Raw genomic sequence first — 27,869 nt, 5'->3', positions numbered from 1 at the left:
TCATGCATGGGGGAGGGGGAGCAGGGGGGACAGAGCAGAGCAGTCTGGTCCTGTGGAACCAGGACAGTTCAGGACCTGTCTGAGCCCGGAGGTTGGACAGGGACATGCCCAGCTGTGTGGGGAGGCCTGACCTTCTAGACAAAACCCCAACCCGGGGCCACCGTAGCCAAACCCCCTGACCCAGCCTCAACTTTCCCAGGGACCCACGAGAGCATTAGCAGCCATGGTGGATGGTGACATGCAGAAAGCCGGCGTGGAATGCACGCAGGAGGTGGCCCGTCAGCTCACCTGCTTGCCCTTCGTCCCCCTCTTCCTTTCTTCAGTGCCGGAGGAGTGAAGAGACCAGGCCAAAGCCGCAGGGCTACCTGGTCAGGTTATACACTCCCTGCCTCCGCGCCAGACCTACCTGACGCCACTCCCACATCTGGGCCAGACTGGACCCCGCTGGGCCAGGCCCCAGGGAGGTAGCCATCCAAGGGGAGAGAGGCCGGGCTGCAGGCCGGGTGGGGGAGCTGCCCATAAATCAGGCCCCACTCCCACCCAGTCGCTAACAAGCGGGGCTGCCTACCCGCCTACGTGGGGTCCCTGCCTCTGGGCCCCCACAGCGGCCTGGAGCAGCCAGCTGGCCAAGGCCTCCGGAGTGCCTTGGCCTCCACCCCCACCCGCGGCCCCCAGATAGATAGGGATATATTTTTTTCTTTTAGAAGAAGAAAAAAAATAGACCTAAATGAAGAGAAACACCAACAAAGAAGGAGAGAGGCCTGCAGAGTCACGTGGGGGCAGAGACCAATTGGGCCTCCGGTGGCCCCCCCCACCCAGGGCGGGGAGGAGGAGGACGGTTGGACAGGGCCAGCCTACTGTCCGCCCGCCGCCCGCCGTGGCGTGAAGGAGTTCCTGTGTGTCCACCGTCACCACTGCCCCGCTCGGGCCGCCAGAGCCTCCGGTTGGACCCCCGGTGCCCACTGTCCACCCTCATCCGGCGTGAGAGCTCGCCTTCCGCTGCGTAAGTGAGGGCCTGGGCCCAGGCCTCTAATGGCCAGCCTCCCTCCTCAGTGCCTCCCTGCGGCCTGGCCCAGCCACTGCCTGCTCTGCAGAGTGACTGGTGCCCGCTGCTCTGGGCAGAGAAGCTGTCAGGGATCTCCCCAGACCTGCCCTCCCACCATGCTACGCTCCCCCTTTTTCCCTGGGCTGCTGCTGGGGGGAGCTGGGCCCATGGGGACAGGCTGTACGGGGGTCTGGGGTGCCCCGCGGTCGATCGGTGGCCAGTGTTCACAGGGCTGTGTTGGCCCTGGTCTAGTAGTCTGCGAACGTGTCCGTGGTCCCTGGATCTCCCTGCCTGCGTGTCTGCTGTCTCTGTGGTGTCTCTGAGTCTCTGTGTGGGTTTGTGTGTCTGTCCCCAGTGTCCATCTGTCAGTCCAGGGTCTGTGGCTTGGTCAGGTCAATGTTTGTTTCCCTGGGAAGGCTGGTGGGGGGCTGTGATTCCCCACATGAGCTGGAACCTAGGGCTGAGGGGTGAGTGCAGTGGGGCCTGGAGGGTCAACCCAAGAACGTCCCGGGAAGAGGCGAGTCCAGGTGAGGAGAGAGGGGAGGACTGGCTTGGAGCCCAGCCCCAACCCACCTGCCCAGGCTGTGTACACTGCCTAGCCTTCCTCAGCCATGTCCCGCGGACCCCGGGGGCTCTACCCTAGAGGAGTCTGCTGCGGACCCCTCCTCCCCCACCCCGTCCAGCCTTGCCCCCCAGCCTCCTTCACCCCCCTTCAGAGGAGGTGCCCCTCCAGCTTTCCACTTGCCGAGGGCCCCCCTCCCTGATGGAGAGCGGTTCGGAGGCATAGCCCCCACCTCCAGCTCTGGCAAATGCTGTTCCTTCTCAGGGGTTTGGGGTGGAGGGGGCGGGGGGGAGAGGGTCTGCAACTAATGGGCTGTGGCTGTCTCTCCTTCCTCCTCACCAAGATTTGTCCGCAATCTCATGGAACCGCAGAACCCCTTCTCCCAGGCCAATCTTTTCCATTTCACATACAGAGAAACTGAGGCTCAGAGAAGCAAAGGGACCAGCCAGAGCTTGCACAGCAAGTGGGCCACAGATTCTTCCCCTCGTTGGGGGGGGAGGTGCGCGGGGGGTGAGCCAGATGAGAAGTGTCTGCTCTGGGTCTCCCCAGCTCTGGTCTCACGACCAAGGTGCCAGCTCCAAGAGCAGCCGGGGCCTCCCATGGGGCCCAGACACTTCCAAGGGTCGGAGCCTGCAGATTTGGGCCTTTCGGTCGCTGGCTGCAGCGCATAATTGTTCTATTTCTTGGCTTGAAGGTTTTGGCTTATGACCTCGCGGCTGCTCTGAACATTCTCCCACCCTAGGTGCCTGAGGAGACATGCTTCCTCGTTTTTTTCCATCTGAAAAAAAGGAAAGTGACGGGGACATTCCCCAGACAGGTCAGGGGACACCTTTGTCCCCAGGGCTGCCGGGAGCCCCCTCCCCCGCCCCTAGGCGGGTGCCAGTGCGAAGGGACCAGGGAAGATTTCTCCGCCGGGTCTGTCCTCCCAGCTCCCGCACCTTGGTAGCTTCGGGTCCGCCCTCCCCACACCTCGGAGAACTCACAGGGCGAGATGACTATGATTCCCGTTTTCCGCCGAGCAGACTGAGGCCCAAGGGGGAGAAACGCTGTGTCCCGGTCTCCGGCTCCTACTGCGGATCGCCTCCCAGCTCAGGCACGTGCTGTGCTAACTCCACTTCGGTTCACACATACGATCGCCCGGTCACCGTAAGGAAGGCCAGTCCTTAGTCCCACTTCACAGATGAGGAAACTGAGGACCCGAGAGGTGGGAGGTTTGCTTAAGTCTCCAGTGAGGAAATGTGGCAGCGCCGGGGCGAGAACCTGCTGTGTCGCCTTGAACCCGAGCCGTGGCGGCCCCACACGTTCGCCCTTACCTGTGTCCACGTTACAAAACGACCAGCGCCCGCAGCGTGGCCCGCGCCGCCACCAAGCTGGACTGGCGAGCAGGGGTGCCTTCTCCCACCGCCGGCGGGGGGCCAGGGCTCCCCGGCACCCATCCCTTGCCCGGATTCCAGGGCGCCCGGGCTCCGGGAGAACGGCATGTGGATGGGGGGACCCAGAGGATGAGGGTAAAGGCGCGAGCAGGGCTGGGTGGCGGGGGAGGGCGCGGGCCCGGCCTGGGGTGGGGAGGGCCGGGCCTCCGCCCCCGGATACCGCAAGCGCCGATATAGGAGGGCCGGCCCCGGGCCCGGCGCGGCGGGTTCGCGCGGCGCGCACTGGCGGCAGAGGGGCCCGGGTCCCAGGTGCGCGGTGGAGCGGCCCTGGAGGCGGCGGGGGCGGGGAGGCGCGGGTGGGGGGAGCGCCCGAGCCCGAGCGGCCGTCATCGCGGGCGAGAGGCGCTGCGCCCGGGTGCGGCTCATCGCTGGCGGCGGCGCGGCCGGGAGGTGCGGGCTCCGCGCGGGTGGGACGCGGGTGCTGCCGCTCGCAGGAGCCGCCAGGTGGGCGCCTCGCGGGCCGCGGCCGCCGTCGTGCCCCTTCTCTATTCGGGGCCCGGGCTCTGCGCGCTTGGCTCCTGGGGACTTCTACTCTCCGCCCGAGGTCTGCCCCGCCTCGGGCTCGGTCCCCGGAGCCCGCGGGGTCTCCGCCCGAGGTCTCCGCGCCTGCCGCCCGGCCTGCGACTCCGCGCCCGGCTCCCGCCGTCCCCGCGGCGCGCTCTCCGCGTCTCTCCGCCCGACGTCTCGGCCCGGCGGCACCGGCTGCGCCCCCGTCGCCGGCACTGCCGCGGGCTTTGTGCCTCCCCGCTTTCGGGCCCTCTGTTCCGGGCACCGTCGTTTGCCCACCCTTTCGGCTCGAGCCCCCGTCCGGGTTCGACTCCTCGGGGCCCCGCCAGGGAGCTCGGGCTCCGGCGGGCCGTTTTCCGGGCGGCTTCGTGTCCCGACCCGCAGCTGGTGGGTGCCTCGTCTCTCCAGGCTTCTCTGGTCTCTCCAGGCTCGGTCTGTCTCGTCCACCACCGTCCCGGCGCGGCGTCCGTCTCCCCCAGGTTTCTCTGTGGCCTCTGTCTCTCGGTGTCTCGTTCTCTCGCTATCTCGGCTTCTGCCTTTCTCTCCATCTTCATGTCTCCCCAGTTTTCTCGGACTCCGCATGACTGCGTCTCCGTCACTGATGCTCGCGTGTGTCGCCCGGGCCCTTTCTCCGTGCGCACCCCCAGCCGTGCCCCTCGCGGCCACCTGGCCCATCTCCGTCTCTCCTGGACCCTGCTTCCGTGTCCCGTCCCCCGCCGAGTCCCAGAACCCCGGCCCGCTCCCCCGGCTCTCTGGCGTCTCCCTCGCGGCCCAGCCCAACTCGTTTTCTTAGAATCGGGGTTTTGTTCTCAGACGAACGAATCCGGATCGAAGCACATCGAATCCGAGGGTCCGGGCTGGGGCCCGGCCGGGACAGCGCTGGAGGAGCCCCGGGGAAGGACCGGGAGCGCGGGCGGGCGCGGGGCCCTGCGGGAAAGGCCGGCGCGGGCCGCACGGGGCGCTCCCATGGGCGGCCTGTCTCAGGCGGGCTTGCCCAGGGCGCTGTGCTGGGGCCACGGGCCGGACACGAGGTGGGCGCCGTGGGGAGCAGGTCTGCGCGCTGCCAGTCGCCATCCCGCCCGCCTGACCCCCTCCTCCCTCCGCAGGCGGACGCTGCGGGCATGGACTATTCGTACGACGAGGACCTGGACGAGCTGTGCCCCGTGTGTGGGGACAAGGTGTCGGGCTATCACTACGGGCTGCTCACATGCGAGAGCTGCAAGGTGAGCGGCAGGGGACGGCGTGGCGGGCTGGCCGGCGCGGGGGCGGGGCGGGGGGGCATGGGGACTGCGATGGGCAGAGCTCCAGCGGGCGGCAGAGGGGCCCGCGCTGACGCCCCTCTCCCCCAGGGTTTCTTCAAGCGCACGGTGCAGAACAACAAGCACTACACGTGCACCGAGAGCCAGAGCTGCAAGATCGACAAGACGCAGCGCAAGCGCTGTCCCTTCTGCCGCTTCCAGAAGTGCCTGACGGTGGGGATGCGTCTGGAAGGTGCGCTCCCCGCGCCGCCGGCCTCAGACGGCCTCAGACCCGGGACCTCCAGCAGAGCAGAGCAGAGCAGAGCGGGCGGGGGTGGGTGGGAGGAGGGGTGAGGGAGGGAGCCACCGTCCTTCCTCAAGTTTCTGGGGCCTGGCGGGACACTAGAGCCCATCTGGCCTCGCTCCGGGCAGAGTTGAGTTAAAAAGTACCTGCAGGTGAACCCCAGGCCCCCAAAGGGCCGAGCAGCACATGGCAGAGCCCCGCTGCTATACCTGCTCCGACACCCACCTCCAGCGGGAGTCAGCGCTCTCATAGGCTGGAGTTCAAGTCCCAAGCCCGTCCCTTACAGACATTAGGAGGCAAGTTCCTCTCTGAACGGCAGCTTCCCCGTCTGCAAAGTGGGCTTCGTGGTAGGTGCCTTCCCCATTGGATGAGTGTGAGGGAATTGTATGGATAGCTCCTAGTACCGAGCCTGGTACAGTCAATGCTCACCAGGTTTGCTGTTAGTATGATCATCATTCTTTGTTATTATCTGTCTGTCATTGCTGTTTAGCCCTCATTCATACAGTCTACCCATCCATCCCAGGAATTCACTCAGCTCATTCTCTCAGAGGGTGAGATTCCCCACCCCCATGTTTTTAGCCAGACCTGGAGAGAGTGGGGAGCCATTGCCCCCAGAGGTCCCAGGCCCATCCTTATCTCCCCACCCCCACCCCAAGCTCTCAGTTCAGAGGGGAGGAAAGACAGTGCAGCAGGAAGGACTCAAGCTCTTCGAGGGTGGACAGTCATAGGCAGCTGTTGGCTAAAGTTTTTAAACAGCGAAGAAGGGCCCTGGTGACTCAGAGCTGCAGACCCCTGTCTTGCCACCTGGAGGAAGGACTCCTGTCCTGTCCCCAAAGCCCGTGTCCCCAGATCCAGGTCCTGAGTGGCCAGGAGAGCTGGTTGCTGTGAGCAGCAGAAACGCCTGGTGGGGCCTGAGGTTTCAGAGCAGGGCTGCCCACCCCTATAGCACGGTGGGCTGGGCAGGCCCCCAAGACTCCTCCCTTGCTGAGCATCGCCTCTCCCTCTGCCTCTCCCTCCTGCTCCCTCCTGCTCCCTCCCTCCTCCCAGAGCCCAGGGTGGGGTCCCTGTCCGTGCAGGGGCTGGACTGCACTGCAGCTTCAGAGATGTGACCTTTCGGTCTGGCTAGTGACATATTCTTGGCCAGGCAGAGGGACACCTTGCCGGCAAGGGAGGTCCCTTCCCCCAGCACAGAGCCTGGACAGCCCTAAACTGAGCTTCAAATTTAAAGCCAACCTGAGTCATTTCGCAACAGGGGTTTGCCAGGGTTAACTAGTCGGTCAGTGAGCAGCTGGATACTGGAGTCAGCTGCAAGCAAAGTTGTCCAGTACCTACTTCCCGTCACTGTCTCCCTCCCTGCCAGTCCCTGTGCTGGGGACCTGACCCGTTGCAAAGCCCCCAGGAGCTCTCAGCCTGGGCCCCATGGCGGGATGCCACTCAGCAGGATGAGAGTGGGCAAGGGGCAGGATATCTGGGGCTAGGACAGTGGATTCTGCCTGGGCAAATCCAGGAATGCTTCCTGGAGGTGGTGACCTGAGGGCTGGGTGTTCATCGGGCAGAAGAGAAGGAAAGGGTTTGAGGCAAAAGGACTATCAAAGGGAGGGTGAAAGAAGTGCCAGGTTGAGGAGCAGAGAGATGAATAAGGTGGAGTGGGAAGAACACAGGGTCTCATGAGGGACAACCTAGAGAGGGGAACAGGGCTGAGTGCTGCACTAAAGTGACCGACTTCACCTGCAGGCAGAGGGCGTGAGCTGGGAGTGACACAGTCAGATCTGTTTGGGGAAGATCCGTGAGTGGGGTGGTATGGAGGGTGGCTTGAAGAGGGTGAGCCTGACCCTCACCTCTGCCCACAGCTGTCCGTGCTGACCGCATGCGGGGTGGCCGGAACAAATTTGGGCCCATGTACAAGCGGGACAGGGCCCTGAAGCAGCAGAAGAAGGCACAGATTCGAGCCAATGGCTTCAAGATGGAGACAGGCCCCCCAGCGGGGGTGCCCCCACCCTCCCAACCCCCACCGGACTACTTGCTACCCCCTGGCCTGCACGCGCCAGAGCCCAAGGGCCTGGCCTCTGGGCCACCTGCTGGGCCACTGGGCGACTTTGGGGCCCCAGCCCTGCCCATGGCCGTGCCTGGTGCCCACGGGCCCTTGGCCGGCTACCTCTATCCTACCTTCCCTGGCCGTGCCATCAAGTCCGAATACCCAGAGCCCTACGCCAGCCCACCACAGCCCGGGCCGCCCTATGGCTACCCAGAGCCCTTCTCCGGAGGACCTGGCGTGCCTGAGCTCATCCTGCAGCTGCTGCAGCTGGAGCCAGATGAGGACCAGGTGCGGGCGCGCATCCTGGGCTGCCTGCAGGAACCGACCAAAGGCCGCTCCGACCAGCCTGCGCCCTTCAGCCTGCTGTGCAGGATGGCTGACCAGACCTTCATCTCCATCGTAGACTGGGCACGCAGGTGCATGGTCTTCAAGGAGCTGGAGGTGAGTCCCTCATCCCACCCGTCCGGCAGCTGGATCTGGGGAGTCCTCTTGGCTGCCCAAGCCTCAATCTCGGTCACTCCTTGAATGGGGCCGTCCTGCCCGCTGGCTAAGGTGCTGTCTGGCAGCAGGAGACAAGAGGAGTATTTCTGGTCCTTTGCAGCTTCCTTGCCTCCCCACTCATCTCCTCCCTCTCTCTCCTCTCTTTGTTGAGTCTCAGTCTTTCACAGCCTTTGCTCCTTTTACCTCTGCCTCCCTCTCCTTCTTCCGTTCTCCCTCTCTCTCTCCCTCTCCTTGGTGTGCTATCTCGATGCTTCTCTGTGTTTCTCCAGCTCTTTTTGTCTCCGTCTTTTCCTCTCCTAGTCTGGGTCTCTACAGGCGCTGATCGCTCTTCCTCTGAGACCCTAGGCGCCCAGAGGACTCGCTGAGTCCTGGGAGACTGTCTCAGGCTGCCCCAGCTCAACGTCAGGAAAAAGGTCCAACCCACCCTGTCTTTCCCTTTGGAGAAGCCACCCATCCCTGCCAGCCTCAAATGTCATAGGTGGGAGTCTTAGCGTCTCGGAGTTTGGAATGCTTATGGGCCTGATTCCCAGCTAAGGTGAAGGAGTTTATTGTCCCTGCCTCTCCCGTGCACGATGGTCGGTCCCATGTATAAGTATGTGTATCTGCGTGTTTGTGTGTGTGGGGAGCGAGTGTGAGAGGGCAGGTGGAGACTGCAGGGCCCGCCACTGATCCCCAGAGGACGCTGGCTTCCTCCACTGCGCAGCCCTCCATCCCCCTGGGCTGGGGTACCTGCAGCTGAAGCAGCGGGGGGAGCTGAAGCCAGATGAGGAAGAACTTCCCAGTCAGCTTGCCTAGCCCCGTGGTCGGCAAACGGCAGCTTGCGAGCCACATGCGGCTCTTTGGCCCCTGGAGTGTGGCTCTTCCACAAAATACCACGGCCTGGGCGAGTCTATTTTGAAGAAGTGGTGTTAGAAGAAGTTTAAGTTTAAAAAAATTTGGCTCTCAAAAGAAATTTCAACCGTCGTACTGTTGATATTTGGCTCTGTTGACGAATGAGTTTGCCGACCACTGGCCTAGTGGTTTGAAGGGCCCACGGCCTGGCAGCTGTCCCTCTAGTACCCTGGCTCCCTATGACCAGAGTGTGCTGCCAACCTCAGAGGCACCCCAAATCCAGCCAAGGCCCGACTACCCTGGCCTGGGCAAGAGGCCCTCTTTAGCCCAGGCCTTCTGGTGTTTGCCTTGCCCAGGCCGCCCCCCTAGCTGTTCCGGGGCTGGGTGTAAACAGCAGGACCCGTCGCCCTCCCTGCTGGGGCCACCGCAGCCTTGAGCAGCATTCAGTGCTGACGCCACTCAGGCCTGGGCTTCCTCCAGGGGCAGGTGGCCGGATGGGCCGGGGGCGCTGCCTGCCAGGCTGGGCATGGGGGGGCGGGTTAGGTGAGGATGGGCACTGAGCCCTTGAGGCATCATGGGGCCGGGGGCCTGGGTTACTCTGGGAGCCAAGAACTGGTGGTGATTCGACAGTGGAGGGCCTATCTTGGCTGAGGCCTGGGGACATGCCATGTGTCATGGGGTGGGTGGGACATGCCATGGATGGGACAAGAGGCAGGGCCTTGACCAATCCCACCTGCCTGCTTCTCGTGGCTGGAGGCCCTGGTGGATGAGGATCCCAGGACCCTTGGGTTGGTGGCCAGACCTCCCATGAGCCCCTTGTGCAGAAGGGAGGAGGAGCGGAGCATTCCCGGCCTTCCAGAACCCTGGATCCAGGGGCAGGGCACTTCCTCTGGCCGCCTTCCTAGTCTCTCGGGGTTTTTCACGCAGGATGGGAAGGGCTTTTGTCCCAGCTTTGCTGAGTGTTTTTTCCTGCTTCTGGCTTCTCTGTGGTCCAAACCTTCCTGCTTCCCCTTCCCAGAGTCTCTGAATTGAGCCCAGGAATCTGAACCATGGTCTCCACCCTCTGTAAGGGAGCCTTGCAGATACGTACCAGCCCAGCCCTTGGAGGGCCCCTCAGCAGCCACTGGGCCACCTCCCACAGGTGGGGAGGCAGAGAAGTGGGAGGGGTGCTGAGTGACCTGTCCTCCCTTTTGGCCGACCGTTCATCCCCCTGGCTCCAGGCAGGATACATTTCAGCAGACAGCAAAGGGGGCTCCCTAGCTCTGGGAGTCGGGCAGCCCTGGAGCTGGGCCAGAACCTCACAGACACCCACCACTCTGCCAGGGCTACTGCCTTAATATTTCAAAGCCACTCCCTCTCCTCCATGGCCCTCCATCAGGCCTCTCCACTGGGAGCCCAGCGGGAGAGTGGACGGCCCTAAAGAAGTGGGGAAGGCTTCTTTGATCTGTGCTGCTTTGGTCTTGGCTAGGCTAAGGCCCAGAGGTGGGATGCATCCTGTGTCAGGGAGCTCCAGGGGGCCCGTGAGGCGGGGCTGAGAGGTTGGCAGGGCCAGAAGCAGAGTCTGGACCAGTGGGCGATGGACCAGGCTGGCTGGAGCCCCACACCCTCTTCCCCGAGGCCACTCGGCTCTCTAGGAAGCTAATGACGTCCCGATGTTTAGCGGAAGGCCTGGGTCTTCGCTGAGCTGTTGGGGGTGCTGGGGGCTCAGATGTTGGGGCTCCCTTTTGGGGTTCTCCTCCTCCATCCTATCTCTCAGCTTGGGTGTCCCTCTGCCTCCATTTTTCCATCTCACACTTCATGGCCTGTTAGGTCTGACAGTGGAACTGAAGTTAATAGCAACAACCAGAATCAGAGAGACCTGTGTTCAAGTGCCCGCTCTGCCACTTTCCAGGTGTGTGGCTGTGGGCAAGTCACTTTACTCCTCCAGACCTCCACTTCCTTGTCTGTAGAATGGGGAGAGTTGAAATAGATTCCACCTCGTAGGGCTGTTGTAAGGCTTCAGTGAGCGAGGAAAGTATAGCGTTTGGCACAGGGAGCAGCGTTCCCTTCCTGCGGCATCTTCGCTGCTCTGTGGTTCACTGTGTGCGTGCAGCGGTGTGCGGCCTGGTTTAGGAAGCGTGGGAAAAGACTCCTGGTGTCCAGGCTCCCTGGGCACTAGAATTCTGGGAGGAGATGGGGCCCACCTGGCCCTGGGTTTATAAAGAACTCCATACCTGCCAGGTAGCAGAAACCCACCTGTACCTACTGCTCAGTGCGGGCAGTGCGCAGGGCCAGCCGGTCAGCCTGTCTGGACAGTTCCCAGGAAGGACAGGCTGGGAGGATGCAAGATAGGGATCAGCGAGGGGAGGTGAAGGCCAAGAGTGCCTAATGACCCATCTCGACATCACTTCACCCCGACATCCAGCTCCGAGGCCCCTGCCTGGCAACAGATTTCACTGCTCAGATATATGGTTTCATTTAAGCGGCAGTAACTCTGTCAGTTCTGGACTGACAAACGGCGGGCCCGCCGACCACTCGGCCAGAGAGCGCTGTGGCCAGCCCGTGGCATGTCAGCCACTGGAGAATTACAGAGCCCGCTGGCCTTCGGCCGCCAGACCGATCGGACCCCAGAGGGCTCCGGAGGGGGGCCTGCTGGGAGGGAGGTCAGCTCTGCACCCATAAATACCCTGTCTCTGAGGCAGGCTGCAAAGTGTCAAGGCTCCAGGAAGATTTGTGGCAGACAGCAGGAGGGACGGGTGGTGGTGGGCTGGGCGACAGGCCAGGCTGACGAGGGACCCCAGGGCCTGGGCGGCAAACGCCTTGTTCCCAGGGCGGCAGGGAGGACTGGGCAGACTGAGGAGCCCTTTGCTCCGGGAGAAACTTGTGGAAGGTGAAACCAACCCTCTTTGGTTAAGGGAGCCTCTTAGCCACCTGCTTTCCCATGGAGAGGGGCTGGTGGCTGCGGCCTCCGGGGTTTCTATTTTAATAGAAAGCGAAGTGTGTGTGTGTGTTCATCTGTGTGGGGAGTTCGGTGTCTTTATGTGTCCATCTGTCCCTTGAGGGGAAGCACGAGTGAAAAGTCTGGCAGGAAAGATGGCTCGGCTGGGGCACGGCCATGGCCCGCAGAGCTGTCCGACCAACGTCACTGCGCCCACTCCTTTTCTCTGACCCAAAGCGCATAGGAAGTGGGCGCAGAGACGGATGAGTGGCCCCGTGGGCAATCACAGAGGGCACTGGGCGCCAAAGCCAGCCACCATATTGCCCGCCTGTGCCCCTGCAGCTCCTATCACCCCGCTGGGCAGGGCCACCCCACCCGGGGCCTGAGGTCTGGGTACGGAGTCTGCTGCAGGGCTGGGCCAGCCGGGTCACTGTGACCCCTTCTGCTTTCTGCCCGAGGCTCAGCCCGCTTATCTCCTAATTCTCCCCCTTATCTCTCGCTCTTCCCTCTCCCCACCTCCTGTTCCTTCCATCCAGGCACAAGGGTGTCTGCTCCCGAGGGCCCCACGGGTGGGGGGCAGAGCCCTGCCCTGCACGTCCTCCCTTCTCCTCTGCTCCAACGGGTCACCCAGGTTGGGCCAGTGTGACTCCTGGGCTGGTCCCAACTACTTGGGCCTCAGGCGGTTCCCAGCCCCCTCCCCCCTCCCAGGATGAGCCCCGTCCGGGGGCATCTGGGCAGAGCCCGGCTCCCTGTGTTGCCCGAGGCGAGCCTCGGTGTCCTCTGGAATGGGGGCCGAATGCTGCCAGGGCAGGGGTGGGGTCCGGGCTGAGCTGGGGTCGGGCCTGGTCGTAGGGTTGCCTCCCTCTCTGGGACGGGTTGGGCAGGCTTCCTGCCAGCTCTCTGGGCCTGGTCACTGCAGAGGACAGAGGAGGGGAGACAAGGAGGTTTCGTGCTTCACCCTCGTCCGGTTCTCCCTCTCCCCGGCCCCTGCTGCCCAGGCGAGCTGTGGCTGAGCAGGGGGACCCCTGGCTGGGTTCCTGTTCTGACAAAATGGGGCTCTAGGAAGAATTTGGTCCGGAAAAGAGAGAGAGGTTTGGGTTCTTGACATGAAGATGGGATGAGGAAGGGAGGCTGGGAGGCTGGGGACTCAGAGCAGGACAGAGACTGACCCCCCTCCGGGCCTCAGCCGTGTGCGCTGGGGAAGGGGCGGGCCGGGGAGGCCTGACTGTAGGCCCTGCTGCTCGCTTTGCGCTTTGCCCACTTCATGTTGCCCCCGGACGGCCCCCAGGAGAGGAGGGGAACGGACAGGAGGAGGGGCGCCTACCCCACAGAAGAGAAAGCTCAGGCCAGGGGCTGCCTGGCCCCTCTGGCCTGCGGGTTGGGGTGGCTCCTCTGTGCTCTCTGTGGCTGTCTTGGGGAGCACATGCTTGTCCATCAACTGCTCATTGACGCCTCCTCTGGGGGCCCAGTCCTGCCTTCCCAGGCCCAACAGGTACTGGGGAGACAGAGGCATGAATAATGCCATCAGATGTGGCAGGTGCCACATCCAGAGGATGGTGAGGGCACCTGCAAGAAGGAAGGATTGGTGAGGGCTTCGTGGGGGAGGCGAAGAGCCTGCCATGAAGCCCTGGGTGGCAAGGGCGGGTCTGATTCCGTGCTGGGTGGCCAGGAGCACGCATCTGGAGTCAGACAGAGCTGTGTGACCCTCTGTGGACCTCTGCGGGCTCAGTACCTCTCTCCATAGATGGGGACAGCAGTTATACCAACCTCATAGGTTTGTGGAGCTGCAGTCCAGCGACTGTTAGCTATCCTGGTTTGTGTTCGCTCCAGGGCGGCATGCAGGAGGGTGCCCAGAGGTATCTGCTGGTAGATGGCGGCTGGCTGGTGAGCTGCCGAGGCGGAGAGGGATCAGGGTCTGTGCTGTGTCTTCCTAGGGTGACCTGTAGCCCCAGTGGCGGTTCTGAACAGCCAGGAGGGCTCAGTATTTGTCACTGTGGGGAGTCGTGCGCGGAGAGTAGCAGCTGTGGCCCTGGCCTGTGACCCCAGGAGGGTCCCTCACACTCTGCAGGTGGCACATCCTTCATTTGAAAAGTAGTAGTTTACACCAGGGCATCCCTCTTGGCTCTGTATCGCATGGTTCTGAGCCCCACCCCCCAGCTACGAGTGTCCCCTCTTGCCATGGTGAATGCATGACTTCCCAGAGCACAACCCGCCCTCGCGCTGAGCGCCCAACCGCAGCCTGCGTGCGTACAGTCTGTGCTGTTCAGGTGTCAGACCTCTGCCATCTACCTGATCCCTCTCAGGGTTGGGCCAGCAACCCTCCTCTCTTGTCCTGAGCCCGAGGGCACTGCTCCGGGCCCAGGGAAATCCCTCTGTTTTCTCGTCATGAGTGATTGGAGCTGCTAGAGGTATGACCCCAGGACAGATGGGCACAAGTTCAAGTTAACGTTGCTCTTCCCTTGCATTTGAATGAGTCCTTCACAAAGCACGTCTGTGGCCAAGCGCACCAGCCTGTATTGAGTGCTGTGTGCCAGGCCACTTTCTCATACTTTGCCCATTTTACAGATGAGACCACTGAGGCCCAGAAAGGTTACAGAACTTGCTGAAGGTCATACAAGTTGTAAGAGGCAGAGCTGGGGCCTGAAGCCGGACCCTCTTGTTCTTTTGCTAGAGCCTTGCCACACTTTGATGGAGTAGACAGATGGGCAGACTGGGCACAGAGAAGTTAAGCAGCTTGCCCAGGTCACACACCCAGCTGAGCCTCAGCACTGAGCGTTGGGAGGAGGAGGGGTGAGAGGAAGGTCCCCAGCCAGGCCATGCTGGAAGCAGACCCCATGCACCGCCTCCTTGCAGGTGGCCGACCAGATGACGCTGCTGCAGAACTGCTGGAGCGAGCTGCTGGTGTTTGACCACATCTACCGCCAGATTCAACATGGCAAGGAGGACAGCATCCTGCTGGTCATCGGGCAGGAGGTGACAGACACTGCGCCCTGCCCCAGCCCACTGTGCACTCCCAGAATTCTGGGCCCACAAGAGGTCCTGGGCCTCTCCAGGGCTGGCCCTGGGCACCCTAAATATCAGCCCATTTCCCCAAGTTCATGGGATACCCACCAGTCCAACCTCCCTCTGACCGGCCCTGGCCGTGACCTTGAGAGGAGGCAGCCTCTGGGAGCCCTGCTCTGGGGGAAGCAGCTCAGGGGTGTTGGGAGGGTTGGGGAGACTCTAGGAGGAGGTGATGGTGGAACCAGGTAGTAAAAGGTATTGGGGGATATCCCCACCTCCACACAGGCAGAGGGGAGAGCATGGGGAAAGGCTGAGAGGGACATTGGGAACTCCTGAGTCACCAGGAGCCACTGGTATGCTGGACTGTAGGTTTGGGGGACCCTGCCGGTGGGGCACAAGGTAAGAGATAAGGCTGGAGAGGTTGCTAAGGGCTAGATTGGGCAAGACTTTGCAGGCCCTAAATCCTGAGTGAGTGAGTGAGTGAGTGAGTGAGTGAGTGAATGAACGAACGAGCAGAGGGGTCTGGGCCCCAAAGAGACGTAGTCAGAATTTGGGTCCCCCTAGAGCAGGGAATTAGGGGAACTAGGATGGGAGCCCAGGGCATAGACACTCCTGAGATGGAGCAGGGAGCAAGGGGGCAGATTCTATGGGAAGGACACAGCCAGGTGTGAGGGGCACATGAGGGGGCAAGATGGGAGGTGAGGAAGTGAGGCAGCGCCCACTGCTCAGATGCTGGGCACCCGGCGGGCACCATTCCAGCAGGAGGACGGCCAGCTGGTGAGAGGAGGAGGACGGAGGGAGGAAGAAGGGCCTAGCCTGGCCGAGGGCGGAGCACCTCGCAGGGGCATAGGGAAGGAGGAGCAGGCTTCCCAGATGCTCCGGTGGGGGTGGGAGACAGGCCCTCTCCTCCCCCTGCCTCCACCCCAGGCCCTGGTCCTTCTGTCCACGTCCTCAGTGCTCACCCTGGGTGTCAGGCCAGGGGAATGCTGGTCCCACGGGTGTGACTTTGAGGCCACCTGTGAGTGCAAATGAAGAGCCTGAGGTATGAGTGTGTGTGTGTGTGTGTGTGTGTGTGTGTGTGTGTGTGTGTGTCGGCCGTGTCAGCATGCAGGTCAAAGTCTCAGAGGCCATGGCAATGTCCTGTATTTTATTGTGCAAATATCTCCACGCACATAAATGTGTGGGTATCAAGACCTGCCCGTCACCATGTCAGTGGGAATACAGACATGGGCGTGTCTGTCTGTGTTGCCCTGATGTGACCATACCAGGGTGTGTGTGTGTGTGTATATGTGTGTTCACTTCATGAAGTAAGTGGATGACCCTGTGAGTGTGTGTGAACGTGAGCTGAGGTGTGGCCACGTCCCCAGCCGAGTGTCCACGTGTGGGCGTGTGGGACCCCGGCAGTCATGTGGCCCCACCCACGTGTATCCAGGCAGACCTGCCCCCATGCCCAGCACAGCGTGGCATTCGCTTGCAGACACAGCACAAAAGCAGCGCGTACCCCTGGGCCTGGCAGCAGGCCTTTGTGTGTGAAGGACCCTTCAGTCTCCCTCTGCACACACCTGCCCGGTGTCAACTCTGCTGCTACAGGGCCCTGAGCTCGGCAGGCGTGTGAGGAGGGCTGGGAAGTTTGGGCCCTGGGTGTTGGGGCTGGTAGAGCTCCTGGGGCCTGGGGAGAGGCTGCCCCCGCCCGGCGCAGCTCCACGGCTGGGCACACGGACCCTGGCCTCCACCGGAGGCCTCCCACCACGCCCTCCCCAGTCCCTGATGAGAGCTCCTGCCCCGTGCCCGCCGCCCTGACCCCAGGTCTGCCCGCCCAGGTGGAGCTGAGCACGGTGGCGGCCCAGGCGGGCTCCCTGCTGCACAGCCTGGTGCTGCGGGCGCAGGAGCTCGTCCTGCAGCTGCACGCGCTGCAGCTGGACCGCCAGGAGTTCGTCTGCCTCAAGTTCCTCATCCTCTTCAGCCTCGGTGAGTGGCCAGGGGCCGGGGAGGTGGCTGGGCCGGCACTGAGGGGGTATGTGCTGGGGGCTCCGTGGGGCAAAGACCCCTCCCTTCCTGAGGGGACCTGCTCTTACAATGGGGGTGGCTGTCTCTCTGGGCCTCAGTTTCTCTCTTTGCAAGTCCAGCGGGCCAAGATAGTGTCTAGGACTGGCCCTTAGGAGATGCGGACCCCTTCTGAGAATTTGGTGGATTCCCAGCTGAAAGGCGGAGAAAAGGGCCCCTGTCACCTCCAGGAAACACCGTGCGGTTCCTGGAGCTTCTGTTCCCTGGCCTCCTCCTGGGGTCCCTGTTCTACCCAGTTCCCTGTTCCTGGGGGAGAGGGCCCTCCAAATTCTGACTCTGAGCTCTTTGGAGCCCAAACACCTTTGCCCATTCATTCATTCATTCTACAAACTTTTGCTGAGCAACTGCCCTGTGCAAGCACCAAGGATACGCAATGAACAAAAAAGACCCAAATCCGTCTCTGCAAGGAGCTGACCTGACCTTCTTTTGGGGAGAGAGGCAATGAGCAGAAGATGACGGCTAAAGTATAAACTTGGTGGATGCGTAAAATGGATAGCCTGAGAGACTGTGATAAATGCTAAGGAGGAAAATAAGACAGGGAACGGGGAGAGGGCGAGCCCAGCCACCAGCTTGCCCCACACCCCAAGGCTCTGGGGTTTCCTCCCGTTGCCTTCCCTCTCCGCCCAGCCTGTGCTGCTCCAGTCTCCACCGTCCTCTCGGCTCTCGGCAGGGTGGCCTCCTTCCGTCCTCCCTCACCCAGCAAGCCATCTCTATCCACTGTCCTGCCTGTGCCCAGCGATGCTGTGAACACAGAGGTTTTCCTTACTCTCAGGAGGCTCCCTGTCCAGGCAAGGCCTCCAGCCAGTCATCAGGACTGGGACAGAGAGACGGGGAGCCCAGGGTGGGGAACAAGGACTCTGCCTGGTAGGCTTCCCGGAAGAGGGACATCTGAGCAGGGTCTCAGAGGATGAGTAGGAGTTTGCTGGGGGGATAAATCTTTAGCAGAGGGGTTGATGAGATGGAAGGTTGGAACGGGGCCTGAATGCTTCCTCACCTGGGGAGGAGGCAGGATTTGAGACTTAGTCTTTGTGGCAGATGGCATCATAGCCACAGCCTGGCAAGGGTGTGTCTACCCAAGAGTGGGGGCATTGGGGAAGAAGTGGGCTGGGAGGGGGCGATGGCGAGGCATTGACAGTACTCAGTGCATGGCCATGGGTGTGGGTGCCCGGGCTGCATCTTCTCACTCAACAGGCTGGTAGCCGAGGGCTTATCTGCAAGGGGGCAGGATTTGGTAGGGGACAGCCATGGTGGGGTTGGGGTTTGAATCTTGAGCAGCCGGCTAGGAGCGGGACCTGAGGCCCTTGGAGGAGCTGCAGGGGCGCAGGCCAGGCTGGCTCCAGCAGGGGGAAGCTGCCCCTTCCTCTGCCTCCAGTGGTACCCTCCTCCCAACCTTGCTGAGAGCTGCCGGCTCTGGGGACTGGCTCAGGCTGAAGCCGTGGACCGCTGTGGTTGGGGATGGGGAGACTCCAGGAGCCTGGTGTGTGTGTGTGTGTGTGTGTGTGTGTGTGCGCGCGCGCGCCTTTGTGTTTGTGTCTTTGTTTTCACACACGTGCAGACTGTGAACTTCTAAGGCTTGTGTTTTTGTGCGTCACATTGTGGAGACAGTGTGATTGGGGCGTGACGGGGGAGGGAGATGAGGGCTTTGGACTGATGGGTGCTGCTTGGGTGCTGGGGGCACGTAGCATTGGAGTGTGGGCTCTGTGGCAGTCTGGGTGGTTTGTGAGGTGACCTGGCCACCAGGAAGAGGCCACCAGGAAGGTCCTGGGGAGGTTGGGTGGAGGGGGTGCTGCGGGCCACCCATCCTGGTCCAGGGCTCCATCTGTCCTTGGACACACCCTGCAGAAGGGGGACTGTGTCTTGGCTTTCCAGGCTGCCCGGGCCTGAGGCCCATGCCCTATGGCCCCAGCCCCTTCCCACCGAAGTCCAGGCGCTGGGGCTGCAGGTCCAGCAGAGCTCTAGTCTCCAGCAGGAGATCAACCCAGAGGACAGCACAGCTGAGCCCAGCCCTCTCCCCGGGTCCAGGCGAGGCACCACGCTCAGAGCCGGGAGTGCCCGGCCCCCTTCACGCTAACCTTCATCCTGTTTTCCCGAGGAGGCAGCTGAGGCCTGGGAGGCGGGAGTCCACAGTGCTTGTGGGACCAGGCTGGAGGGGTAGGGTGGAGGAGGGGTGGGCGTGTGCGCATGCGCGTGTGTGCAATGTGTGCACTCATGCCAGGCACGATGGGGTGGTGATTAGCAATGGAGACTAGGTTCGGACCACCTGGATTCTGAATCTGGACTCTCTCAGGCTGTGTGTCCTTCAGCAAGTCACTCCCCTCTCTGAGCCTCTGTTGCCCCATCCTAATAACCCTTCATTTGCTACAAGGATTGAATGAGAGAATTCCCTCGGAATGTGTGTCAGCATTGCCTTCATCACAACCATCATTATTAAGTTAACAAGCACATGAACAAGCTAATGGATGGAGTGAATGAATGAGCGAGTCGGTCTCCATCTTTACTGCACGCTGTGTGTCTGGCACAGGCCTGGCCTTTGGGGCTGAGGTGGCTGGGGGAGAGCACCGGCCCGGCAGGCCAGGAACTCCAGTGAGGTTGGGGCTACGGGAGGAGGAGGCCGCTGGGCCTGGGCCTATGGGAGCTCATGGAGGGCAGGGAGAGAGGAGGCCACGTGAGCCGTGTGCAAGGCCTTGAATGCCAGGCCCAGCTCCTGGAGCCTTCCCTGGGGAAGGATCTTCGGCTGGAGTAACAGGATCAAATCTGCACGTTAGCAAGGTGCTTCCCACGGCAGCCGGGAAAGGGCTGAGCCCTGCGGGAGGGCCAAGTGGAGAAATCCGGGCAAGATGAGGGGGGAGACTGCCCAGAATCTGGGAAGTGAGAGGGGCTCCTCCATGACCACCAGAGCTGGGTCCCCAGACCTCCAGCTGGCATGTGGGCATCCCCCTTCCTGGGCTGCGCAGCCTGGACCGGGGTGATGCCTCCCCCCCCCCCCCCCCCGCCACTGCCCTCCTGCCCACTCAGCGCCTCCTTCTCGCCTGCCTCCGCAGAAGGGTGCCATTTGGTGTCTAAATAGCCGTCTCAGGCAGGCGAGGAGGCAGGTAAGAAGGTTTAATTAAAATTAGTGCCTCTCTCCTGGCAATCACGGTGTTTATGAAGATGGCCCGGCGGGCTTTGTTCCACGGAGGACTTAATCGAAGCTTAATGGATTGACCTAACATTCGATTTCCTGACTTCCATTGAGGCGGCAGCGGCAGCATTCCCTTAAGCGTTTGCAATTTACCCACTGCTCCGCGCCAACAAAAGGCAGCCTGAATAGCAGCCCCACTCGAGGGGCCATTGTGCGCGGGGGCGCCTGCCTGAGTCACCGCTATTGGGACAACATTCTTTATGCCTCGCTGGAATGAAAGGATTATTCAAATATTCAATTAAACCGTGAAAAGGGGGCTTTTCTGAGAACCTGGGGGCCCCCAGCTCCACAGAGCGAGGGGGCTGCTCTCCGAGGCGGGGGTGCCATCTCCCGGCCCCTCCCGCCTCCACCACCAGGATTGCCGGGAGCTGAGCGGGCTTGGGGACCCACGCAGACTTTTCTCGAAGGTGTCCCTCTCCAAGCTGCGGCAGCTCAGCGCCAGAGCTGGGCGCACAGATGGGATCCTGTTCTTGGGTGCCTTGCGAGGCAGAGGTTAATCGACCCCCATCTTGCAGACCATCGGGAAACCAAGGCTCCCACAGGGGAAGGGACTTACTGGCCCAGGGTCACCCAGCTGGAGGTGGAGTGGGGATTTGAACCCCTGACACATTAAGGGGCACCTCCAGGTTTGTGTGAGCCCTGCTCCTCATCTGATGGGTGAAGGGCATGGCGTTCTGAAGGATGGTACCTCTGTTACACCCGTGACCCCTCCGTCTTCACACAGTCCTGTTAGGGGGGGTGCTGGGAGGCTGGGAGAAGGGGCGGGACTTGGCCGTGGTCTCCTCCAAGGTGAGGGCCACCAAGTTGAGTCTGGAGCCTAGAGTAGCCTCCCTGGGGAAACCTGGGAGCCCCGGTGGGAGGTCTTGGATGGGACTCCTGGGTTGGATGAAACGTGAAGTTACCATGTCCAGTCTTCCGGGAACCAAGGCCGAGCTTGAGCCCATCCCTGCTCGCTCTTAGGGCTTTGGAGCCAGAGAGACGTGGGTCTGGATGCGGACTCTGCATCTACTCTGTGTCCCCGGCACACCCCACTGTCCCTACACCAGGGGGGTGCCCTTTCCTGCCTGCCTGGGTGTCTGTGGGGATTGACAGCTGGGAGCAAGGTGTCTGGTGGGTGCCCAGCAGAGAGCCGCGGGACCCTCAGCGCTGCTGGGAGGGGCTGTCCCTGAAGGCTTGCCTGTCCTGCACCAGCCCTGCCCTCCGCCCGCCTGTCCCTGGTGCAGTGCTGCTGAGAACAGTAAATCCGGGAAAAGCCACGGCTGGTCCTCCTGCCCCCTCCCCCGCCTGCCTCTACTGCAGCATCCTAGCCAGTCTCCCCCTCCTGCCCCCCTCAGCTACTTCCTCTGGGCCCCTCTACTGCCGTGTGGCCTTGAGCTGGTCCCTACCCTTCCCTGGACCCCCAGCCCTACTGTGAATCGTCAGAAGACAATGTCAGGAGAACTGCCCAGCCTGGGGGTGGGTGGCTGTGAAGGTAGAGGGGACAGTACTAAGATGGAAAAAGGCTGCGATAGGGATGGAACTAGGTGGGGAGGCGGCGGGGGCGGGGGGGGGAGCTTCCCATGACCTTTGAGTGTGTCCAGAGCAGGCCAAGCTAAGTAGCAGGGCTGCGCGTGCCGGTTGCTCACTGCAAGGGCGGGCACCCAGGCTGGGGGCGAGTAGGGGCTGGAATCCAGCTTGTGTGCCCCCTGCCCGGCTGTTTCTGTGGACAAGGGGGAACTTCTGTCTAAGTGGCACCTTATGGACGGGAGGCCATCCGGGAGGCAAGGAAAAGGATGACCCTGGCTTCCTTACTGAAGGGAGGCGAGGGGGCTGGGAGCGGGGGTGGAGGATTGGGGCCAGGTCCTGCCATACGCCCTGGGCCCAGCTCGTGTTTCCCTAAATCCAACTTTGGACAACACAGGCCTCGGCGGGCACACTGGGGGCGGCTGGGGATCAGGGTTGCCAGGAGCCTCCGGCTCTCCTGGCGCAGTGGGTGTTAAGAGGGATTAGAAGGGCCAAGGGCTGCACACACCGCCCGCCGTCCGGCTCCGGCTCCCCCACAGCAGTAGGGCTGGGGTGAGGGGGTAGAGGGGATGTGGGCAGACAGACGGCCATTTTCTGAGCCTCTAGATGCCACATCCCAGGCGAGTCTCTGCTAGGATTTGGGGGTGAGGGACCAGTTCCGTGGATCCCTGCTGACCCGCAGCCTCCAGGCAAGGCACCAGCGGGAGATGCAGCCTGGGAGCTGAAAGACACCCGCCAGCAGGGATGAGCACTCAGGCGACAGGAACTGACCCTCGCCTGGCACGCCTGGGGCCAGGTGCCTGCGCAGGCCTCGCACCCACGCTCTCGCCCCTGCAAGGTGGGCGCGGCCCCTTTCAGAGGAAGAAGGCCTTTCGGGCCGGGAGGGGCAGGATGCAGGCCAGTGCTCCTGAATGATGGGGCTGGGATTTGAGCTCCCATCCATCTCACTCGGAAGACTGTTTTTTGTTGTTGTTGTTGTTTTTTGGTCTTTTCACTGGACCTTGGGTGTGGGGGGTGCATTGACCACACGCCTCTGTCCAGCACCCTCGGCTCCCTGCCACGGGCATGCATCGGTCCTTCCTGTGTAGCTCGGGGCCTCTTGTCTGTCCCTGTTCTTACATAACCTGCCTGCTTTGTGCACAGCGCTTCTAATTTATGTAGAGAGCTTTGCCTTATAGACCTCATTCTGGATCTACCTGGTCTGTGTTTTTCCACTCAGCCTCCTGCTTGTAAAGACTCATCCATTTTCTCTGTGTTGTCTGCTCCATCACTACTACGTACAGGCCACCTCCCCATCACCATGAATACCGCTCTCCTGGGCATCCATGGCCCGGGGCCCGTGGGAGGACCTCCTGGTGGTACAGGAGACTCCTGATGGTCAGTGGGTAGACCCAAGAGCCCCTGCCACCCTCTAGAATGGGGCCACCAGCGCACATGCCTCGCAGCTCTGAGGTGGGACCCTCCCACTCACACTGGTCCTCCCTGGGGATGGGGACAGTGATGACTGTGGCCAGGAGGTGATGCTGTGGTGACCACCCTGGGGACGATGGTGACAGGACGGTTTTGACCTCGGGGATGGGAACGGTGATGATCATGGCTCTGGTGAGAGTTGGGATAGTAATGGCTGGCCCAACGACATACTGGGCCTTCTTCCATGTCAGACACTGTGTCCTAAACACCTTCCATGCATCCACTCCCTGAATTTTCCCGACCGTCTCGTAAAACAGGTGTCATTGTCACCGCCCCTTTTGCTAGCACAGGTGAGGAACTGGAGAGGTTAAATAAGAAGGCCAGGGAGACACCCGGTGAGATGGGTGATGGTCTTGGTGAGGACGGAGGTGTTCACCGTGACCACTGTGATGATGGCAGCGGCAGTCTTGACGGTGACAGGTGCTTGTGGTTGGGTGGTTGGGGATGTGTTTGTAATAACTACAGGGATGTGGGTGCTGGGGACTGCGGGTGACGGTGGTGTTCACAGTGGTGGCGATGATGGTGATGGGGATGAGCAAGGTTTGGTTGATGGTGGCAGCAGTGGCCACGTTTGGGGATGTCACTATGGGCGATGGATGATGGTGGCAGAGTTCATCAACCACGGTGGTGACGGTGGTGATGGGGATAAGGATGGGTGGTGACGGGGAAGCTGCTTGCATTGTTGATGATGATGGAGGCAGAGCCTAGGTCTTTGGTGATCAGAGGGCTGCTGGGGCTGGTGACGTGATGGCCGCGGTGCTGATGGGGCCCCTCCCTTTGCAGATGTGAAGTTCCTGAACAACCACAGCCTGGTGAAGGACGCTCAGGAGAAGGCCAATGCCGCCCTGCTCGATTACACCCTGTGCCACTACCCGCACTGCGGGGACAAGTTCCAGCAGCTGCTGCTGTGCTTGGTGGAGGTGCGGGCACTGAGCATGCAAGCCAAGGAGTACCTGTACCACAAGCACCTGGGCAACGAGATGCCCCGAAACAACCTGCTCATCGAGATGCTGCAGGCCAAGCAGACTTGAGCCTGGGCCGGGGGGGCCAGGACCTGGACCGGGGCTGCGGGAGGGTCACGGCCACCCCCTCAGCCCTCCGGATGGTGTGTTTTGTGACGCTGACCCAGGAGCCCCACCCTGTAGGCCGATGCCCCCTGAGCTCTCTGAAGCCCTGTGTTTGGGAAATGAGGGAGGGTGGGCAGCGCCTGGCCAAGGTGGGGGGCCCCCACTAGCCACTGGCACTTGCCTGACACTCAAGTGCCCCCAGGCGGTGGCTGCTAGCCACCCTCTTCCCCTCCTCCTGCTCCCCACGCCCAGTTGTCTGTCCTGGAGTCCGGAGCACAGGTCCAGGGAGGAGGTTTGGGAATCCCCGGTGGGCCTGGATGTCCCCTGGGTCAGAGGTCATCCCTTCCCCTCTCCCGGAAACGGAAGCAGAAAGAGGTTGAGTGGCATCAACTGGGGGGGAGGGGGGTCTCCAGAACCCCTCCCAGGGGCCAGGAAGGAGGCCCTCTGTTTTGTAAACTGGGGATAACAGTTTGCAAAATCGAACAGGGACTAGAGGACATTGGGAGATGGTTAGGACAGAAAGACCTCCTCCTTAGCCCTCTGCCCCCTTTGCCTCCTGCTGGGGAGAACGTTGACACGTTATCTGAAAAGAATTTTGCTACAATCATCTTTCTATCCCCTCTCTCACCGGAGAAGTTTGGCGCAATCAGCATTCTAGCTCCTCCCACAGTTGGCCCGCCCAGGCCGCTATTTATCTGCAAGTCTGCCAGGCAGCAGGCAAGAGGTTTTTGGCTTTGATTGTTTTTGAATCGAGATACTCCTTGAAAGGTGTGCATGGATAGGGGGCAGATTTGACGATTGAGGCTGGGGTTTGGGGCGAGCACCAAGTATAGCCCATGGTTCCTCCCCAAACACCCTCATACGAAGGACCCCACCGATGGTGCTGGGCCGTTATTTATGGGACCCCCACTCCCATCCAGAGAAGAGCTGTCACCTGCCCCTCACCCCATCCGATGAACATCAGGATGCCCTGTGGGGCTCAGAGGCTCTGTGGGTGGGAATACAGGTGACCTTGGGGAGGGTGCATGGGTCTCCAGATCAGGGACATTGTGGAGAAGCCCCTTCCTCGTTGGCCCTGTCCCATTAGGTCCCTTGCTGCAAACCCTCGAAGCTGGACCTCCACTCCCTGGCCTCCTGCCCTAAGTCCTGAAAGACACTCTCCAGGGCCAGGCACCAGGGGGAGGTCTCAGCTGTCCTCTGTCCTGGGCTGGGCATCCACCCGCCGTCCTGCTTTCACGTCGCCATTGCAGCTTGCGCTGAGCATGCCCAATTGGAGTGACTGGGCTTCCCTGCCCCCTGCCTTCCACCGCTCCGTCTCAGTCCCCACCCCTGCCCACTGAAGCGTGTGCCCCTGCCAAGGCCGGAGACCCACAGCCCCAAACGAGAAGTGCCCTTAAGAATACCCAGCCCCCGTAGTCCCGGAATAAATTTTGCAATTAGTTTCCAGCTACCTTTGGCTATTTACATTGCGGGGCAAAGCCGAGCCTCCTGTGTGGGCTGGGGTGGTCTAAGGTGGGGCAATGCTCTGACTGGGATGGAGGTGACACTCAGATAACCTTCGGTTCAAAACTCGGGGCAGGCAGGAGAGGGTGTGGGGAGTATCAGGCACTGTCGGGGGCCTTTGGGCCCCATCTCATCCCTGGGACCCTGCCATGTCTGGGAGATGCCGGAGCCTTCGGGGCTCAGCCTTAATTCCATCCTGGCCGTGCAGCTCCGCCACCCTCTTGAGCAGAAGGAAGCAAGCATTTAATGAGCACCTACTGTTCCTACAGCGGCCCAGTGAGAAGGCGTTACACTCCAGGAGGGTGCTCCTCGGTCAGTGACCTGCAGGGACAGTCAGACCTGGGTCCACTTGACTGGAGAGCACTGGCCGGGTCCTCTCTGTCCACCTGGTGGCCAGCCTGTCACAGGCCGGGGCCTGGTTCTCTCGTGATTCCCTTGCCTCCCCCTCCCCAGCCACTTGGTGGCAGCAGTGAGCACTGCCAACATCCGAGGCTTCCTCTCCTCCAGGTGCCTTCCCAGGGCGTTGCCAGCTTCGTCAGTCTTGTCTCATCTGTTCTCCAGAGCCGGTAATGGGTACAGAGGGGTGAGGTGGCCTGCCCAAGGTCACACACTGAGAACCGGCAGAGCCTTCATGCAAACCTTGACGCTCCTTGACCAACCGGGTTTATCCCCAGGGCCGCTCCTGATCCTGCCTCTGTGCAAATTCAGAAAAGGCGCCCCCTCTAGGGCAAGGTAGCCCGAGGCACATAGCTTGGCTTTTATGCAAAGATGAAGCATCCCTTTCCCTCGCGGCACCTTCTGAAGTGGAGCGGATGCCCTGGCTCCTGCCCGGGCGGAATGTCCACTTTTGTAGGAGACTTATTCAAATCATAACCCAATGCGATACATCACGTGACTGAGCCAGATAAGATGAGAAGTGACTGGTTCTGCTCCCGTGGCGACAGGAAGTCTCCATTGAAGGGGTGTCATCCAAACTGGGTTTTGAAAGAGTCCCAGGAGTTTACCAGTTAGCCAACTGTTGGGGGACAGTCCAGGCAGAGGAAGCAGTGTGAGCAAAGGGATGGAGGGGTGTCAGCCAGTGTGTTTGGGGACCCAAGAGCAGTTATTTTCGTTGGAGAGTAAAGCGACTGTATGGGAGGAAGGGTATGGAGCAGGTGGGGGGGGGGAGATTGGAAAGGACTTCTTGGTCCCTGCCCCTGGCCCCTCCCCCCACCAGTCCATATTAGTTGGGGGTGGGGGGAGACATGAGCCCTCTGCAAGTGAAGGGAAGGGGTCAGAGGGCGTTGCAAATGCCGGCAGTAGGACCCCCAAGTGTCTTGCCCAGTTCAGCGCAGCCTGATGTCCCCTGTTCTGCAGGTGATAGACGGGGCTTCCAGAGGTTCAACAGTCCCCCATCCCCAGAAAGAAATACCCAGATATCTGTCCTTGTGTGGTGGGTCCACCCCCCCCCCCGGCCCCCCACAGATTTTGTCCCAGAAGAAACCCAGGCAGGGCCCAGGGTAGAAGCAACTTCTAAGGCTGCAGAGGGGCTGGGTGCAGCTTATGCCTTGCTGGTCTCGGGGCTTCCCCCAGGGTGGCCGCCCTGACGCTCCTCACCTGTGCCCCTCACTGTGCCCATCCTCTGGCCCCAGCAACATTTGAGCCAGGCCGAGGTCAACAGGACAGTTAGCCTCTGCACCCGAGTCCCAGCCCCTGGGCACCCCCTTTGCCTGGTCCTTGCCTTGGGGCCTACCCTGATCACACCATCCGTGTTCCTCACCTGGGCCCAAGAGGAGACCCCGACTCGGAGAAGAATCCTGCCTGTAGCACAGAATGGAGAGTGGCAGGACCTGGGGGCACAGCCACACCTGGAGTCAGGTACCTCCTGAAGTAAGACGCTCATCAGACCTGGAGCCAGGCCTGCCCGCCCTGGCGCCTCCTCTGAGCAGTCTGCCTGCGTGGCTCCCATTCACAGGCTCCAGTGTTAACCGGTGGGAGACCGGGTCTCTGCACAATGGGGTGATGGTGGCCCCCAGGCTGAGGTGAAGACCTGCGACTCTAAGGCGGTAAGGGTTCAGCAGCAGCTAGGTACATAGCAGGTGCTAAGTGTTGGCTGCACGTGCCCTGATGATGAAGCCAAAGTGGCAGCTCCCCTGGCCCTCTCTCCTCCCAGGGAGCCTGGCATCCCGTCCGTGTCCCCAGGCCAGGTAAACCCAGAGAGGGACAGGTCACACGAACAGTTTAATTACGAGACACCACAGGGCCATCAGAACTTCAGGGCAGGAGGGGAGGACAGAGGGGAGGGACAGCCACAGGCAGAAAGCAAGGGGGACAGAGCTGTGGGACCGGGTGGGTTTAGTGGGAGCATGGGGGATGGGAGAGGCTATGGCTGCTGGAGCAGGCAGTGGTCCACGCTGCTGTCTGTCCGTCTGGGGCCTCCATTTGGGCTTGGAGAAAAGTCCCCAAGCACGCTAGAAACCTGGGAGGGAAGGGTACCCTTTGGGTGAGCGACCCCGGCACCCCCCAAGATGGGGAGGGGCTGGGAACTGAGGCTAGGGTAGGACCTTGGGTGGGAGTCCTGGCCTGGGTGCCCTGGTTAGTCTTCCTCAGTCCCCCTCTGAGCCTGAGTGTCTCCATCCAAGGAACCCCTGCGTGCCCCGTGGGCTTCGGAAGGGCGGGGCCGGCCTGTGAGGGCACAGCGCGGGCAGCCTGCACTCCTCCGCACC

At 61.7% G+C, this 27,869-nt stretch overlaps 1 protein-coding gene across 1 annotated transcript; it reads left to right on the top strand.

The window, feature by feature from the left end:
- The first annotated feature begins 877 nt into the window (after nt 1-877).
- On the top strand, nt 878-25,110 carry NR5A1 (nuclear receptor subfamily 5 group A member 1). The gene is made up of 7 exons (XM_080668169.1): nt 878-1,003; nt 4,654-4,770; nt 4,897-5,038; nt 6,940-7,565; nt 14,227-14,346; nt 16,197-16,344; nt 23,378-25,110. Exons 2-7 carry the CDS (start codon nt 4,669-4,671, stop codon nt 23,623-23,625), a joined length of 1,386 nt encoding a protein of 461 aa, XP_080524295.1. The 5' UTR covers nt 878-1,003; nt 4,654-4,668; the 3' UTR covers nt 23,626-25,110.
- The last annotated feature ends 2,759 nt before the right edge of the window (nt 25,111-27,869 follow it).

Source organism: Plecotus auritus (genome assembly GCF_963455305.1).
Source record: "Plecotus auritus genome assembly, chromosome: 5".
Taxonomy (NCBI): Eukaryota; Metazoa; Chordata; class Mammalia; order Chiroptera; family Vespertilionidae; genus Plecotus; species Plecotus auritus.
The sequence above is the reverse complement of the archived record's forward strand: the minus strand, read 5'-3'. Positions and strand labels throughout refer to the sequence as shown.